Source organism: Anopheles marshallii, chromosome X, assembly GCF_943734725.1.
Source record: "Anopheles marshallii chromosome X, idAnoMarsDA_429_01, whole genome shotgun sequence".
Lineage (NCBI taxonomy): Eukaryota > Metazoa > Arthropoda > Insecta > Diptera > Culicidae > Anopheles > Anopheles marshallii.
This window is the reverse complement of record NC_071325.1, coordinates 5,786,383-5,803,844: the sequence shown is the minus strand read 5'-3', so window position 1 is coordinate 5,803,844 and position 17,462 is coordinate 5,786,383. Positions and strand designations below refer to the sequence as shown.

The following is a 17,462-nucleotide window of genomic DNA, read 5'->3' as shown; positions in this document are numbered from 1 at the left end:
CCAAATAGCATTTTGGTTGCAATTCTCATGTTTTTCACGTAAAACGAAGCATTGAATTATTATCACATACAAGCAAAAGTTGAACGAAGCGTAAAGAATTCTTCGTCTCTTTACGTTCGTTGAAGTCCCCGTTGTCTGAAGGAAAAAATCCTCCAAAAATGAGTATTGAAATCGCGTCGGATTAATTATAAAATAATATCTTTGGATGCATACACCCCCCCCCCCCCCCCCAAAAGGTAGTAAATGTTGCTCACCCCCTCTAGACGTTACGATGTGGTAGTGATAAAAATACAATTATACACCCACTCGCTGGTTCTGCGATGTCCCACTGTGCGGTGTCCCCAGGCGCATCTAATGTTTATTATATTTCTTCTCCCATCACTCATCCGTCCCATGTGTGTGGGTGCAATTTGCAAAAACCCCTTTTCCATTTTCGCTTTTCTTTTTCGCAATCATCTGCATGCACATTCACCTCCCGGCTACCTTCCGAAAATTGTTGGTGCTGGATGTTGTGGTTGTTGCAGTGCCGTACCGCCACAACCGCTTGCAGCAAATGCAAGGGGCGTTTGGCTAGCGCACATCAATGCAGGGCTTTTGACAAACGGTGTACAGATCAAGTGATACGGAAAAACAATAGTGCACCCCGGTTGCACTCGCTAATGATCGTCTCGAGAGCCCGCATGTTACACCGTCGCGTCAGTGCACCGGGCGTTGTCGAGGGCGGTGTTTTGCATTCGTCTGCACCGGGGGAATTAATGCTCCGGTTTGGGTGCCGCATCTCACACCTGACGTGTTTAGCGCTGAGCAGAAGATCCACCGAGCCCTCACCCTGTACTCGCAACCGTTCAGCCGCTTCCCGAGAAACGAGTTCGGCTCCCCAAGTCGTTAATCGAAAACATTTCTTCACCGACCGATGTCTGGTGTTGCTCGAAAACGTGCACCATCTTCCTGGTATCTGCGCTCGCGTGACTTTATCGCCGTGCTGCGCTGCGGTTTGCCAACGATGCCCTATTATGATTGTGCGGGTATCTCGACAATCGCAGCGGGATGATGCTGTCGTGCAGCAGACCAACACGCCGCGTGATCCAAAAACCACCTCCAGATGGGGTGCAGAAGCAAACCCGGCCCGAGCGCGGTTTCGTTTATGACGCCTTAAGTCACGCGTTAAAGTCACCGGGGCAACAATGGCGTTGCGCGGCTTGGATGTAAATAGTTCGGTGCACCGTATGCTAATCGGGAGCGTGTGAAGCAAGCTTTACGCGTTTAACCGTCACAGCAAAATGGCAAACGGGAGGCGCATAGATAAGATGCGCTTGATATCGAAACCCTGTTTGCGGCAGATGATGCAACCCACATGCTAAAAAGGGAATGTGTGCTTGCGAAAGGTCTAGGCGGAAGGTCTATGCATGTGAGGTGTACTTTGCCGAAATTATGTCATTCTGCTGGAAAAACGATGTTCATGGTTTTTAGAATTCAATTGCGAAATTGTTTGACTCGCTTGATTTGTCGAGAACAATGGGAAGTAGACATGGTACTCCTCCACGGTGGGCTATTACGATCGTCTAGGTTCTCCGATTTGACCCCGCCATGCGGATCTCCCGAAACAAGGATTTTTAAATGGTAGTTTGAAGTTCCAAGACATGAAATCCCCAGCAATCTGCATGAGTCCGTACCTTCCCTAGCAATTCTGTTCAGATTGGGGATTCATGGTCTATGCCAAATAGACTTTAATGTCGTTGGCGCTATTGCGTTATAGAGCTAAATGCTGCTTCAAGAGAAATGCTGAAGTTCCGAATATCTGATTTTTGAGTATCATATTATATATTTTTAATATCTTTCTTTGAAGGTCTAGTGTGTAGCTGCTGTCTCTTGTTTTTATTTTGTCTTGTTAATATACATGTAGACATGACTTAATACTACCTATACTAATTTTTCTTCCTCTGCTCAGAGTAACAACCTGCTAGGTCTTGCCTGTAACAACAGGCCTAACTTAATGTTACCACGTAGCTCGATAGTCTGTCCTTCAGTTGTTTAGTCGAGTCGAGAAGAGATCACATACCACGTATAACTACAAGCTAAATAATCCTCAACTTGTGTTTATTAACTTCAATCGAGCTGCAGAGAATCATCTCTCTCAAAGCAATTCAGGCCAATGATTGGGATTTACCTTTCGCTAACTAGCTAATTACTAGAAAAGTTTAACCTAATTAACCTATCTTCCAGCTTTTAGATACAATAACAAAGTAAACGCTACAAGCGTTCGCCAATTATTGGTACAATTAACATCAAACAGCAACGCCATGTTGTTCATTCCTTCCAGCACATGCGCACTACGGTTCCCACCGGTGGTGGAACCCATCTTGAACATCATTGGAACCGCCTCAAGTTACACCACACGAGTACGCTAATGCTCCTCCATCAAAGTTCCCCCCTGAAAAAGAAGAAATCACTCGGGAATTCCTTTTAATCCACCAGCGCCAGGGGAATCACCTCGTTAAGATCGCTGCGTATAAACGTGTTTGCATTTCCTGCTCTTTATACCCGATCACCGGTAGAACGATGGTACTAAAGCGGATCGAAGAAATAAGATGCTACCAGAATCGCACCTACACAAACGTACGCCTTGGTAACGCCACGTTTGTTTCACACGCAAACGGATGCCGTACGATGGGCTGAAAATAAACATTTCGGCTCCAGTGTTGCCGTTGCTCTCTGCTTCAAAACAGGTCCAGAACAGTCGTGCCGCACAGTTTGACCTCACGGCCAGCGTTTTTGAGCGTGTGGGTTTTACATACAAATCCAACGAGATTAGACAGTTCGTGACGTACCGGGCGATAAGGGCACGTTGTCGGTGAAGCTAAAACAAAGCAACACATTAGCAAAGCACCGAAAGAATGATGGCGTGCCGGGTCATCTTACCATACCTGTTCGTACTGTGTTACTTTCTTTCGCCGTCCAATGGTACGTACACTGGCAGGATGTATTTTCGCAACCGAGAGTGTGTGCACTTACTGTACTCAATACCTCTTACAACACAGTGGCGATGGGACAGGATGAGGATGGTTCTTCTGCCGCTGCCACCGCACTGGAACCGGTGTGTCCGACCGTGGTGAAGCGGGCCCAGTGGGGAGCGGCCAAATCGAGCAACGTCACGTACCAGCTGAAACCGGTTGCGAACGTCATCGTGCATCACACGACGGGCGAACGCTGCACCACCGTGCCGACGTGCAAGGAGATGGTGCGGAATATACAAACCTACCACCAGACCCAGAACCGCTGGAGTGACATCGGTTACAAGTGAGAATGCTTCGCTTCGTTCTTGTGCTTGTTGGTCGCAAAACTTTCGAAGCCGCACTGAAAGGGCAAACGGAATATGATTGACGCAGTCTACACTAATACTGCTACTAATACTACCACACTCCTATTAGCGAGTACTACTACTTGCCTGGTTCTACGCTTTTCGGCATCTCTCTTTTTCGTTCTAATCGGTTTTATAATCGCTTTCTTCTCTCTCGTCGCTCGCGCTGTCTCTCTCTCTCGCTCCAGCTTTTTGATCGGCACGGGCAACATATACGAGGGTATTGGTTGGCATCGGACGGGCGCACACCTGCGGGGCTACAACGACAAATCGATCGGTGTGGCCTTCCTCGGGAACTTCGACCAGGACCGACCGACGGCACGTAGCCTCGACCTGCTCGCACAGCTACTGCAGTGTGGCGTCGCGACGGGCGAGCTTACTGACGACTATCGGCTGTACGGTGCGCGTCAGCGCCAGAGCACCAACAGCCCGGGCAGGTGGTTGTACGCGAAGCTGCAGACGTTCGACCACTGGCAGGTGGACGACTAGTGCCCGCGCGGGCGTTTGTTAATGAGGCGAAGTTTTGAATAAAAACAATACTTTCCGCAGCAATGCTAGCTTTTGCTAAGCTGCTCCAATGCGTGATGACATTCATTGTTGGTTGCTGTTGGGTACGGGGATAGCTCCAAAGTACCTGCAATCATGATTGTAATCACCGGCCCTTATCAGTGCTTTGCGATTCCTCGCGTCGAAAGCAATTTGTCCGCTGTGTGCGGCTTACACTGTCCGAAGTAGAGATGAGAATAATCACTCTTTTCAATGATTTGAATCGGAGTCAAAGAGTGGGTTTAAAGATTTGAAACCTTTACTCACTCTTTTGAGATTCATTAAAAAATATTACACTGCATTTATGTTTTTACCACTCTTTTGCGTTTATACTCACTCTTACTCTTTGTGCCGACTAGAAACTCACTAAGGAGTAAGGAGGAGTGAGTAAAACTGTTTTATCACTCTTTGGATTATAATCACTCTGTAAGAGTGAGTAAAAGAGTATCATCACTCTTATGAGTGATTATAATCCAAAGAGTGATAAAACAGTTTTACTCACTCCTGAGTGAGTTTCTAGTCGGCACAGAGAGTGAGAGTGAGTATAAACGCAAATGAGTGGTTAAAGGAGTCATAAAAACTCTTCGTGCTGATTTATATTCATTCACTCTCTCGAAGGTTTCAAATCACTCACTCACTCTTACTCAGCGTGCACATCTCTAGTCCGACGGGTGTACAGAGCTTTCCTGCCAGATTGCGTGTCTGGTAACCGTTTCCAGCTGGGTGCTGTTTGGCCGTACGCCGTACCAAAACAATTCCAGCTATTTCCCGATGCTTTCCGATATGTTAGACGTGCCACTGTTCACTTGACGTGCAGATGGTAACGCAGATAGGCGAAGAATAGTGCTGCTGCTGGGTGTGTTAAGAATGTAGTACCTTAAAAGAGCACCACGGACCAGGGCGTCTTGCACCGATCTGCATCTTCCGATACCCGGAATATTGGGAAGATGAGGCATGTTTTTGGATGTTGTCTTTATTTTACGCTGTAGTTCATGAACCCATCCGTTCACCTTCACTTAACCTCATCCTCATTGCTTCTCCTTTCATCCACTGCTTATTCTTTGCCTGTTCCACCATCGTGTGGCAAGCTGCCAGCAGCAGTATTGTCCATTGAAATGAAGGGGGCGTCCGTGTTCCGTTTCGATCCCTGCCGATTCCGTGCCGTCCCTCCCCCCTCCCCCCCCCCCCCCCCATCGCACGCTCTTTCATGCGCAACCGATTACCGATTCGGTGCCTCGGCAGGGCAAAACAACAAAAAAAGGCTACGAAACGCAGTCACATCGTCACGGTTCACCAGACCCAGGACATCGACATCGGACAACCGTGCCACGAAACGAACCGAAACAGTGCCCGGGGGGACGGAAGGAGCCGCGCCTCCGCGGAGTTAAATTCTGTCAAAGTGTTTTTCGCCGTTTTTGTTTCGCTCGTGTTTATGCGCACGGTATTTCCCTGTTTCCAGGCAGGTGGATGGCCGGGAGCCCGGCGGTGGGCAAAACGGGTGGACAGCTAGTGTAGCGAACGCCATCGCGAACGGATTGAAGCGGGACCACCCTTCGCCGGTGGAAGCGAGACGGTACGATGGTTGGGTCCCGACCGACCGAATGTTGCTGCACGCCGCGTGCGGGGGGTTTCCGCCCCGGGTGGAAAGGACGAAGCGGTCTAGGACCTTATTTACCCACAGCTTCAGCGAGCGGCATGCGCTTGCGTTTCCGGCAGTGTACTTCGGCCGTGCGAAGGAAGCGGATCGGTACATCGAGCAGGCCTAGTCGCTGCGAGAGCCCACCACCGGCAGGACCCGTGCGTGAACGCCGAGCGCGAATCGGGTGCGAGAACGCCAGGCACAATCCACCAGCTCCCGGCAGGTGCCGCCTGAACACATTCGAACCCCTTCGCGGGCAGCATCGTGATCTCCAGATATTCAAGCGACAGATTGAACAAACCCAACCACCCAAAAGGAGTACAAGGGGTGGTGGTTGGGGTTGGGGGGTAGGAAAACGCCGTGTGCGGGAACGGTGGGCTGCCGTCTCTTTCGTGAGAGTAAATTGCGTCGCACGGGCAAAAGTGTGTGTGTGTGTGTGTTTTTTTTTTTTTTTCGTTCGGCCATCGCGCACGGTAGGGTTCGAATTTCCGGGGGGGGGGGTCTTTCAGTTTCAGTGCGGCCGAACCGTCAGCCTTGAAGGTAAAGCGGGGGAGTACTATCGGAGCACCACCGAAAAACCGATAGCTGCAAAGCTGCCCCGATTGGGCGCCATCTTGGAATTGAGTAACGGTGCGGTGTGGTCCGTTTGCGGACAATGTAGCTGGCCGGGCGAACGTCTTGGAAAACTAACTTGGACATCGGTGCTTAAGATACTGGCAAAAGGCTCCGCCTCACTGCAGCGGTGTTGTGAAACAGTGCGAGTCGTAGTAGACTCCAAAACCTCGAGTCTCCAGTGACATTGTGCGATAGAAGTCTTCAGAACTGCTGTACGATGCAGCGTTCGAGCTCGCTGTACGTGGCGCCCAACTGTGGAGGGTCGTCCGTGACGATTCCGCCGCTGCTCACCACGCTCAGCAGCAGCCCGGACCACCACCACCAGCACCAGCAGCAGCAGCAGCAGCAGCACCAACATTACAGCGTCGTCACACCAATCGATACGATTACGCTGGAAGCAAATCTGCACAGTCCCCCGTCCGGGCGGGGTTCCCTCAAGCGCAAACTGCCCATCACCGAGCTGGAGGACCACTTTCCCGTCTCGGTAACGGTGGCGCCGTACGGGACGCTGCCGGACGCGGTCGCCAACGGTCCGTTGGTGACGAAACCGCGGAAGGACATCGAGACCGGCGGTGGCATCGGGGTGGAGCTGCACGAGTTCCCCGCGTTCGGGCAGGCCTTCCAGGGTGTGTCCGGCATCGGGCAGTTCTACGTGATCGGACCGAACGATACGAACAACAACAGTCCGGCGAACCCGCTCGGTGAGGCGCATGACCAGCATCACCACCAGCTCGCGACGTACATCTACGACGTGCCGGGTGGGATCGACACCGGTGCGGACGGGACGGAGGTCATACCGATCGGCGAGCATCACCTAACGTCGGCCGTGCTGGCGCCGGTCGTGAGCGATGTGGTGCACCAGTCGAACGGTATCGTGCTGACCGATATCAGCTCCTCCACCTGGACCAGCACGGCCGAGCTGCTCGATCTGGACCGGAAGGGGTCGGCTGCCGCGACCATGCCCACCAACGTCCACCACCATCGCTACTCCATTGTGAGCACCGAGCATCATCAGCAGCAACTGCAGCAGCAACAACATCAACAGAACAGCCATCAACAGCATCACCATCATCAGCATCATCAGCATCTTACCTCACACCACCATCATCAGCAGCAGCACCATCATCACCACCACCAGCCGCTGCTCCACGCGCAGCACGCCATGCACCCCCACCATCAACCTCAGCAACAATCGATAACCTCACCGTCGTCGCCCCGGCCGCCGCCACCTCCACCTCCACCGCCGCCCGCACCGAATGCAGCCTCAGCGAATGCCGAACATCTGCACAGCCATCGCAACAATCAAGAACTGACCCAGCAGCAGCAGTACGGTGGCGGTGCTGGTGACAACGGCAGCCTCAACAATCAGAGCACCGCCAGCAGCTGGTCGAACGCGTCCACCGACGGTCACAGTCCCGGCCGTGCCGAACCGACCACAGCGACCCCGGCCGGTGGCGGACTGGCACTCACCAACGGGTTGAAGACTCCCGAACGGCTAGGTAAGCATCTCGCCCATCTCCCCCAGAAGAGCCTTAATGTCTAAAGCACCTCCGAGCACCCCGGAAATTGATGTTGGTCAACAACACAGGAAGCAGTAATGATCGCGTGTGTCCTCGGTTGTTGTGTGGCGAATGTCCAAGGTACTCGGACCAAAACACAGGGTGTTCACGCATCGCCGATGCTGCCGGGCGGGGCAGTGGCGCGTGAAATTCTACCAATTGAACCATCGGACAATTGAACATGGAGGGGGCGTTGCAGGTTGGACAGCAGGACACTCTCAGGAAAATTGGGAATTCTGACACCCAGCGACGATGTGCTTGTTCTTCCGTAACCCCACTTTTTTCTCCTGTCCGTGTTCCAGCATCACAAACTCCGGACACTCCAGAAGACTGCAAGAATCTGTCATGGTTGCTCAACTTCAAGCTCGACGACATCCCGAACCTCTCGCCGCGCTCCAACCGGAAGCAGCGCTCGAAAGCGTTTGCCGCCGGTCCCGGGGCGGGGCCGAACCCGGACGGGGTCAACGCGGGCGGTAGCAGCGGCAACCTCGGCGGTGACTCCGGCACGGTCGCCATCGAGGAAGGTGACCTGAATGTGGGCGAAAACGTGACGATCGAAAGCAGCAACGGCAAGTCGTAAGTGTTTCGCACGAGTCAGGCCCCGGTGGGTCAGAAGGGGGGGGGGCGTGAACGCATCCGGATGTATCTGTGTTTCGTTTCTGTTTTTTTCCGCAGCCCGAAGAAGCCACCGTTTACCTACACGGAGCTGATAGAGTACGCGCTGGAGGAGCAGGGCGATCTAACTGTTGCAGCTATCTACCAGTGGATCTCGTAAGTATGTTTTCGGGCATGCACTGTAATGGCGGGTGTTTACGGACCGGGGAGTTCTTGCCGACAACCGCCCTAATATTAGCACACGGCAAGCAAACACCACCACTAAACGGGACGTTGGTAAATAGCGGCAGGTAAACAGGGCCGTCAAAACGCACACACACACTGCGCTCCCAAACACGCTGTAAAGCGTGAAGCGTTGAAGCGCATTGATTTCAAGATGGCGGCCAGTGAGTGTGGCGTCATCATCTGCGGAGTCCAGTATCGTTGCCGCATTCGAAGCGGTTTCTACAAAATGTCCGCTTTGCGATTATCAACGAGGAATGTTGTACCGATTCGTGGTGGTTTTTTTTTTTTTGTTAGCTTCGGGAGCAACTCTCACATTCTAATATGACCGCAAAGCTGTTCGACTAATGGTCAAGCTGGCTCACGATTGGTCGCTGGACAGTACGCCACCGTTTGGGCAGTTCTGTATTGTGGTTTTTCTTTCATTTTTTTTGCTTTGTTACTTGTGCCCCCATTAGCCCTGCTTCCCGAGGAGTTCTTGTGTGCAGGTGTGCACGTTGTGCGCAGGTCCACGAACGGCCTTCCGAACCGTACCGAAAGGGACGAACAACAAAACACGCAGCACAGCGCCACACGCTTCGTGCCGCACACGGTCGTTCGTGCCGTGTCGTACACACGGTTTGCAATGCTGATGTACGCGTGCGGTGCCCCCGGTTTATTGGTGTGTTTCGGCGGACGCTCGATGTAAAAAAGAACAAACAAAAAAAAACCGATGCGCTCCCGTAAGATTTCCATTTTGTTTCTCCCGGACCGGATAGTCACCCCTCAATGCTTGCCAACCAACGTGAGGGGACCAATTTTTCCATTTTCTTTTTGTTGTGGTTGTTGTTGTGTGTCATAGCGTACTCTATTTGCTACTGTACCGGGTTTGACACTCGGCTACTGCGGTTGTATATTTTATTTCTTATTGTTATATGTTTTTGTTGTGTTATGATAAGATTTGGAGGGACCATTTTGTACGGAGAAGACTGATGCGAATGTCATTATTATTATCTTTATAATGTAAACTTATAACACAAGAATACAGGTAGTCCTCGAGATACGCGGTTTTGGGAAATTTGACAGCTGTATTAGTGTATAGCACAAAATCTAAGTAAAAAAGGTGTAAAAATGGGTCTAAAATAGGTTCCTTTGTCATTAAAAACATTTGTTTTTAGTTTATTTCTAATGTATTCTATCAAAAAGTAGCCTGGTTTGCTGAATAAATTAAGTGCAGGAAGGGAAGGAAGTCAATTTACTAACTTTGAAGTATAAACGATTTTACTCCCGGATTCGACTTACGCGGATTTTTCCCGTGTTACAGCGGTCCGCTATGATAGCGTTTCTCGGGGACTGCCTGTATAAGAAAGTATTTTATAGCAACGTCTTATAGCAAGTGACAATTAGTATACCTCAACCATCACGCAATCCGCATGCCATCCACATGCAATCAGATCGAACGAAGCAGACCTAGCTGATCGCAAAACCGTGTCACGGATGTGCCGGTGTAAGCGTTTTATTGCTATTCCACCCCCTCCCCCCCCCCACCACCGTGGAGAGGGCAACGAATGCATAAAGCGTACTATCGTATTATGACAGCTTTGCTACCGTGCCGTGTGGGCGCATGGTGTGCACACCGCAGGTACATCACCCGCAGTACCACCGTGCGTTGGCCAATGGTGACAAATTTTAACTTCGAGCGCGCTACCGGAAGGAGCGGTGCGTGGGGGTGGGGGTGATGAAAAATGGTAGCCATTAGCGAGTCACCGTAAGGCGTAGTAACCGTGTTGGTGGAATACATTAATCATTTCCCGTCCAGTAGCTTCCTGTTTGACAGATACTATGCCGGGCAGGGTTACTAGAGGATGCAGTAGTACTGTATCGGTTCACGTCAGATAAAGCAGCGCGAGAAAAAAAATCGAATGTCAGGACTTTTGCGGGTACTTCAAGTTCCCCCATCGATTCCCTCCGAATAAGGTTACTTGCAGCTGAAATTAATTACCCAGCAAGATTTAAAGCGTGCGTGGCACCAATCTTAATGAGATGCAGGGTTTCAAGTGCAATCGATCATAAATCGAATAGTAATGATCCACTTGCCGTGGAAACTCTCAATTTCCTGTATCGTCCCAGCAGCGCTTTGGCAACAAAAACCACCACCCTTGCCGTGAAATGTTGCTTCCCGCTTTTTCGGTCGAACCGGAGCCAACAGGCGGAAAACAGCACCATGAGTGACAACCGCAACCGGGGGTGGTAAGGGGGTGGGGTGCGCAGACACAGATAGTCTCAGGTCAATTTCCATTTTATCGCTGCCGTGCACACGAACCCCTTGTTCCACCCGAGTGCACAGTTGGGAAGGTGAGTAAGGAAATATTCTTGGTTCACCCTCGAGCAAAAAACAGAAAAAAAAACAGAAGCAGCAAAACGAGGAAACGAAATATTGTACCGAAATATAACCTGCACCCGGTGCCGAGAATTTAGAGGAGTGGCCCATCCATCTATGCGCGAAGGGTCCAACCCCCCGGCAGGACCTGTTCCTACCACACCTGCACGAGGGTCCCGTGAAATATGGGAACATTATATGTGGGGCTCCGATCGCATGTCACCTGTTCGTTCACGGACCTTCCGCGATGCGCTGGCGAACGTGTGGGAAAAGGGAATGGCGCAGATACCCCCTCACCTGGAGGGCGGACTGTGCACATTATTTTTCTATTATACTACCCGTCCCCTCCTTCGCTTGCCTTCCGTGCCCTTCCTGCCCTATGTGACGCGGAACGAGTCGAATGTTTTCCTGGTTGATTGGCTTCGAAATCTGGTGCAGACTCTACCAATATGCAACCCATAAGGTGCACAACTAGTCCCCCCCCCTTTCTGACAGGTCCGGTAGGGCAGAAGGGCCCAAACCACCGCCCGGGGGACACGCTCGGGAAGATGATTGCGCTGGAAGACGGCCGGTGTTCACCCGAACGGCGTGTGTCTGCATAATAGCCGAGAGTTACTCTTCAATTCTTCGTCCCTGAGCAGTTTAGCAAGCGGTCCCGTCCCCGACGCCAGGACCCCATCCGTACCGGGCCCCCCGGGACAGTGGACAAAAAGCGTCCAGCGATGGGCCGTGTGTCGTACGGTTTCAACTACATTGTGGCCAACAGAGACGCCCGCCAGCTCATCCGTACCATCGGCAACGCGAAGGACCTGCTATAATCCGCTGCCGCTGCAAAGCCCAAAACCGTTAAAGCCATCAACGTCAATCGTGGTGCCTGATTTATAACGCTGTCATTCCATTTTTCATTTTCGCTTTTGCGCCTCCGCCAGAACACCCCCGTGCCTCGTGCAGTGTCGTGCCGCAGCCGAACAACTGCAACGGCAGACACCGTTGCGTAGGGGTGTAAGGACTTCATTACAAAAACTGCACACGGTTCCGCTCCTGCGGGTGGCGAGAAAGCGAAGGCTACGTGCATTACAGCACGGGAAGTTTGCCGGCAAAGACCAGCGGTGGTTCGAGTGATGGAGTTCCTTTTACAAGGCGTATGATTTATTCGGATATTTATGACCGATTTGGAACAGGGGAGCTTCGCGGGAGGCAGGTTTGCAGCAAGATTTATAGACCTCCGGCCTGGTGTAGCACTAGACAAAATGTCGGACACGAAGCCACCGCTAGGTACAGCAAGGGAAAACCCAAATATTGGAACGATTCTAAGCGAGTTCCACATTACTTACAGGGAAAATGCTACTCTTATCTCCATTTTAAGATCGTTCCATATCTAACCTGGTCGTAGCGGCCATTTTTTATAGCAACTGACATCTCTTTGTGGATGTTGCTAATGATAGCGCACCCTCGCTTACGCTACCTTCGGAATGCTACCACCGCCACGGTGTGATGGGAAAAATCGATGTCTTTTAGTGGAGTTCTAACCTTCACCCGCCAAATGGCCAATACTCGGCGGATAATGTTGTTAGCGTGTTTTGCCAGATTGCTTCCACGAGTTGCAGCAAGCTACACCTCCCAAATCTTGCACGTGGCAAACGGAGGCAACGAAGGAGTGCAATGCCTCCGAACGCTGGTGGCAAACGTCCAACGGCATGACATTGCGCAACGTCCACTAACAGTCCAACGCCCAAGCAGTTGCCGAAGATGCACAGTTTGGCGAAAAATCGATCTGATCGATTATAAACCCCTGCACACCCACACACCGCAACCCACACGCCAAAATGCGACAGGCGAAAATGGGGGGCGAGCGCGGTCCGAACAGCAGCAGTGGAAACGGCCCCCGAGATTGGGAGCAAAATTGTCGCTGGTTTTTGCCCAAAAACTTTTGCCCCTTCAGCAACCGAGCACACGGACCGGCGAACCGCTGTGCTCGAATGCCATAATGGACATGACGGGGCACAAAAAGAAAATGGCCCTACCATGGTTCGCCTTGCTCCCGCTCCTGCTTTTACCCGCGGAGGAGTGGAGCGGCTACTCTTTTTTTTGGCGTCGTTGGATGAATGCTTCTTCTGGCGGTGGAACTGTGCCGATGAGTAGAACCAACTGGAACTGTCATCAAGGTCTGGGGAGGGCACGGAACATTCCCGGGGGACGACGAAGAAGTTGGGGAAGGGGGAGCACGTTGTCCGCAATCGGGGCGCGCACTACATCACCAGCTACAACCAAAATGCGAACAAGCCCCAAACCCGAAATAGACAACAACAGCAAGAAACACACACACACACACAAATCAGGCAAACCACCGTCGGCCGTTCAGTGCAAATGTCAAACGGAGTGGAGCAAGGTTCCCCGGGAGGATGTGCCAATCTTATCGAAGAATGGTGCCTACATAGGGGGAAACAGAAGCATGGAAGAGCGGGACAAATACAATCGCCGAGCGTAAGAAAGTTCACTAGCTGGGCAACCGAGATGGCTGGAACGGGGGAAGTTGCTTATTTTTTTTTCAATAGTGTTGTGTAGGGCAGCAGGTGCGGAAGGAGCGCAGTGGGAAGGGAAAGGGAAAAAAGTTACGAAAAAACCAACTTCCAACCAGCCAGCAAGGGGGGTTAAAACAAGGCGAAGAAAGTAGAATGAAATGTGCCTTCATTTTCTCTTGGCGTGCTGAGGTGGTATTAGTGGTGACGTTGGCGATAGTGGCAGCGCTATAGTAGTGCGCCGGGTACAAACTGGCACTGAACAGAAGCGAGAAGTATTGGAAAGGCACAATGCAAACCAAAAAAAAAAAAAACCGACAAGCACTCCTGTACCTAACCTCAAAAAGTGTACCTTCCACCAGCAGCTTGCGGCTGTAGATGAAGGTTGAGAGTGAATCCTTTTGCAAATAGAGCATACAACACGGCACCAAGATTTCTATTATGTAACAGAGCTTGTAAGCGCAAATGGACGTACAAATCAACCTGGGACGTTTCAAACGAATTACTAATGTTTACACTATACAGCTGTCAACATTTGACAGTTCCTAGAAGCGATATTACAGGCAGTCCCCGAGATACGCTATTATAGTATCCGCGTAATTCGAATTAATATGGTGCAATATCGTTTATACTCCAAAGTTCCAGAGTCGATTACTTACACTGCAATGTATTTGTTCGGCAATTCAGACAACTTTTCGTAAGACAACCTTAATAGAAATTGAAAAAAATTGTTTTATATGCAAAAGGGAAGGTACTTTCGAGCAATTTTCACACTTTTGGTTAGATTTTGTGCTATATTCTTACTCACCTGTCAAATTTCCAACTACCGCGTATCTCCGAAATCGTGTATAAGAGGAACCGCGTATCTTGGGAACTACCTGTATAAACCTTTCTACTACGAAATGGCTTTCGTTTCACTCTCTCTCTCTCTCTCTGCTAAAACCTGCAGTTGCACGCAACACCTAGAGTGATTAATTCACTACACCGTCATCAGTAGCATTTTATGTGTGGGTGCCTGTGTGGCCCGTGTCAAACCGAAAATGGCATAAGGCTTCCCATTCCGCCGGCGTGACGCAGGTGCGCTTACTGACATTGCCTGAAAGAGCGTAATTAAACGCACCGGTTAGGGCGGAAAACAGCAGTGCGCTGGTTGCATCCTAATAACCGCGGTGCTCGCTAACTTGTGAAATGGTGTATCGCTTACGCTGCGAAAGCAAACGGAACCATTGAACCGTGTAATCAGTTTCACGGCGGGCACCGGTGACCCATCTCGCATCCAGCGACACACCCTACGGTTCACCACGGTTCACCGATTCGCATCACGCTGGAAATTTAATTTCTGTATCATATGGTTCTGTTCCGAACCCGGGCCGGGCCCAAAAGGGGAATCTTCCCTGCCCTGTGTGCGGATCCCCCAAACGCGACAGTTGACGTGAGCACCGTAACGTGCAGGGACCGAGCATAACGTACTTTGACAGTGGGGGGGATGGGGTGGGTGACTGTTTCCGGTCACCTATATTGAACCTTTTTTTTAAATAGTTTTTTCCCCTTTTTTTCTTCTTTTTTTCGCACGTGCAACACGTGCCGCGTAGTGATCACTTCCCGTACTACAAATCGCATGACGACCGTTGGAAAAACTCCGTCCGCCATAACCTGTCGATAAATCCACACTTCCGCAAGGGTCGCAAATCGTCGCACGGTTCCGGCCACCTATGGACAATCTCTAGCCGCAATTCGGAGGATAATTTTCTTGCCTGGGAGCATGTGAGTATCGCGTTGCCGTAACATCAAACCTTGCAGCAAAGGTACACGTACCATTTACTTTTAACCGTTCGCTTCCATCCTTGCTGCACACAGAAAAAGCAACGCTTTGAATGGTTTTTCAAGATGGAGGCGAATGCGCGTATGCGCGAGGTTGGCACGAGCGACACGATGACGGATGCGGAGGTGGCGGCTGCGACAGCTAGTTTGGCACAGTATGTGCCAAAATCTCCCACCACTGCATCACCGGTGAATCAGGTAAGCGATACTCTGTCGAGTCTCTCGCGATTGAGAACGACCTGCTGATGCGGTTAGTGCACTAACCCATTTCTAGGAATTTAGGTCCATGGAGATAGTATGCTCTTTACTGTGCTCTTTACCACACACTCGCTGCTTAATAGGAGAATGCCTAGAATATTGAAGTCCTCCATCAATATAACAAAGATCTCTTGACTATTTGGAGAACTCCAGTAACAAACCTCGTATACTACCTTCAAGATCTTCACTGTCACCTGTTGTACTACTTCTCAATCTTCGTGAGATTTATTCTCAGCAAGGTACTTCAATAAAGTCCAGCACTCTTGACTATCTTGAGAACTTTTGTGCCACAACTTCCATGCTACCTTCAAGATCTTCACTGTCACCTGTTGTACTACTTCTCAATCTTCGTCAGATTTATTCTCACCAAGCTCCTTCAATAACGTCCAGCACTCTTGACTATCTTGAGAACTTTTGTGCCACAACTTCCATGCTACCTTCAAGATCTTCACTGTCACCTGTTGTACTACTTCTCAATCTTCGTCAGATTTATTCTCACCAAGCTCCTTCAATAACGTCCAGCACTCTTGACTATCTTGAGAACTTTTGTGCCTAAACTTCCATGCTACCTTCAAGATCTTCACTGTCACCTGTTGTACTACTTCTCAATCTTCGTGAGATTTATTCTCAGCAAGGTACTTCAATAAAGTCCAGCACTCTTGACTATCTTGAGAACTTTTGTGCCACAACTTCCATGCTACCTTCAAGATCTTCACTGTCACCTGTTGTACTACTTCTCAATCTTCGTCAGATTTATTCTCACCAAGCTCCTTCAATAACGTCCAGCACTCTTGACTATCTTGAGAACTTTTGTGCCACAACTTCCATGCTACCTTCAAGATCTTCACTGCCACCTGTTGTACTACTTCGCAATCTTCGTCATCTTCATTCTCACCAAGCTCCTTCAATATAACCCAGAACTCTTGACTATCTTGATCCGAAAGGATCTGTAATCTGTCATCTGCCATCTTCAATTGACAGCATCAAATCTATATCAAGAATGTATCTGTTACTACTCTGTACGTGCATACATTGATGATATCTCAGAAGTACCTCATTTCGTTATGACATTTCGTGGACGATCTGAAAGTACGTCTGGTGTGAAGATCTCCAGCTGGAGGTCAAGTCTCTGAAGAAGAAAAGGTGTTGGCCTCTTCCAAAGGCATTCTAACTCTTCTTGGTGATGTGAGAGATGTTTCATTAGCCTATTTTGGAAGGTTTTGGAGGTCTCTCTGGAGTTCCTACTGTAGTGAAACATGTCCTATTCTTCTCTACATAAAACCTTTCTATTTGCAGTGTTTGGACGCGTTAAATCCCGGTGCATCTGAGCCGCACCGCCAACATCTGTCACATCCAATGCAGTCCCAGCAGCAACAGCATCAACAGCACCAACAGCAGCACCATCACCATCACCCGCAGCAGCAGATTACCGCCACGTACCATGAGGCGCAAACGTTGTACGCGGACATCATCACCAGCGCGCAGTTCAAGGTGACAACCAGAACGGAAGAGATCAAGCATCCGGACGATGACACCTTCAACGGGTTGCGGCGCGGAGGGGATATACAGATCGACCGTCCAACGCAAACGATCCAGACGTACGAGATGCTAGATTCTGGTAGGTGGTCGTATCTTCCATGCCGTATCTTCGCAGCCTTACATTGCCCTTTTTGTTTTGTTTTGCGCACAGCGGAGTATAACATTGCCGACTACCTGAACCCGGTGCCGAAGGAAGAAATTGTGCAGGAGTGTGGATTGCGATCGGTGGCACTCGATCCGGCCGAGCTCGGTATCAACATCCCGTCCGCTACCGGCCAGGACGACGATATACTGTTCGACGACTTCAACCTGAACTACTTCGGCAACAACATCATGACCTGACGACGTGCTCCGTCACAGCAACTGCAGCAGCATCCACCAGCCGTACTAGTTGCTCCCTTGCTCGAGCCCG

At 50.5% G+C, this 17,462-nt stretch overlaps 2 protein-coding genes across 2 annotated transcripts; both read left to right on the top strand.

Annotated features, from left to right (window-relative positions):
- The first annotated feature begins 2,894 nt into the window (after nt 1-2,894).
- LOC128713990 (peptidoglycan-recognition protein 2-like) lies at nt 2,895-3,847 on the top strand. The gene is made up of 3 exons (XM_053808868.1): nt 2,895-2,961; nt 3,039-3,297; nt 3,547-3,847. The coding sequence occupies exons 1-3, from the start codon at nt 2,895-2,897 to the stop codon at nt 3,845-3,847; spliced, it is 627 nt and encodes a 208-aa protein (XP_053664843.1).
- Nucleotides 3,848-6,375: 2,528 nt separating this feature from the next.
- Nucleotides 6,376-17,392, top strand: LOC128710233 (uncharacterized). The gene is made up of 7 exons (XM_053805283.1): nt 6,376-7,657; nt 8,020-8,293; nt 8,393-8,488; nt 15,025-15,196; nt 15,290-15,451; nt 16,808-17,129; nt 17,202-17,392. The coding sequence occupies exons 1-7, from the start codon at nt 6,376-6,378 to the stop codon at nt 17,390-17,392; spliced, it is 2,499 nt and encodes an 832-aa protein (XP_053661258.1).
- Nucleotides 17,393-17,462: the final 70 nt, after the last annotated feature.

Excerpts from the sequence above, each read along its gene's own strand:
- LOC128710233 (XM_053805283.1), top strand. The coding sequence starts at position 6,376 with ATGCAGCGTTCGAGCTCGCTGTACGTGGCGCCCAACTGTGGAGGGTCG. Across the intron at positions 7,658-8,019 it reads GAAGACTCCCGAACGGCTAG|CATCACAAACTCCGGACACT; the intron begins GTAAGCATCTCG and ends TCCGTGTTCCAG. Across the intron at positions 17,130-17,201 it reads GTACGAGATGCTAGATTCTG|CGGAGTATAACATTGCCGAC; the intron begins GTAGGTGGTCGT and ends TTTTGCGCACAG.
- LOC128713990 (XM_053808868.1), top strand. The coding sequence starts at position 2,895 with ATGATGGCGTGCCGGGTCATCTTACCATACCTGTTCGTACTGTGTTAC. Across the intron at positions 2,962-3,038 it reads CTTTCTTTCGCCGTCCAATG|TGGCGATGGGACAGGATGAG; the intron begins GTACGTACACTG and ends CTTACAACACAG. Across the intron at positions 3,298-3,546 it reads TGGAGTGACATCGGTTACAA|CTTTTTGATCGGCACGGGCA; the intron begins GTGAGAATGCTT and ends CTCTCGCTCCAG.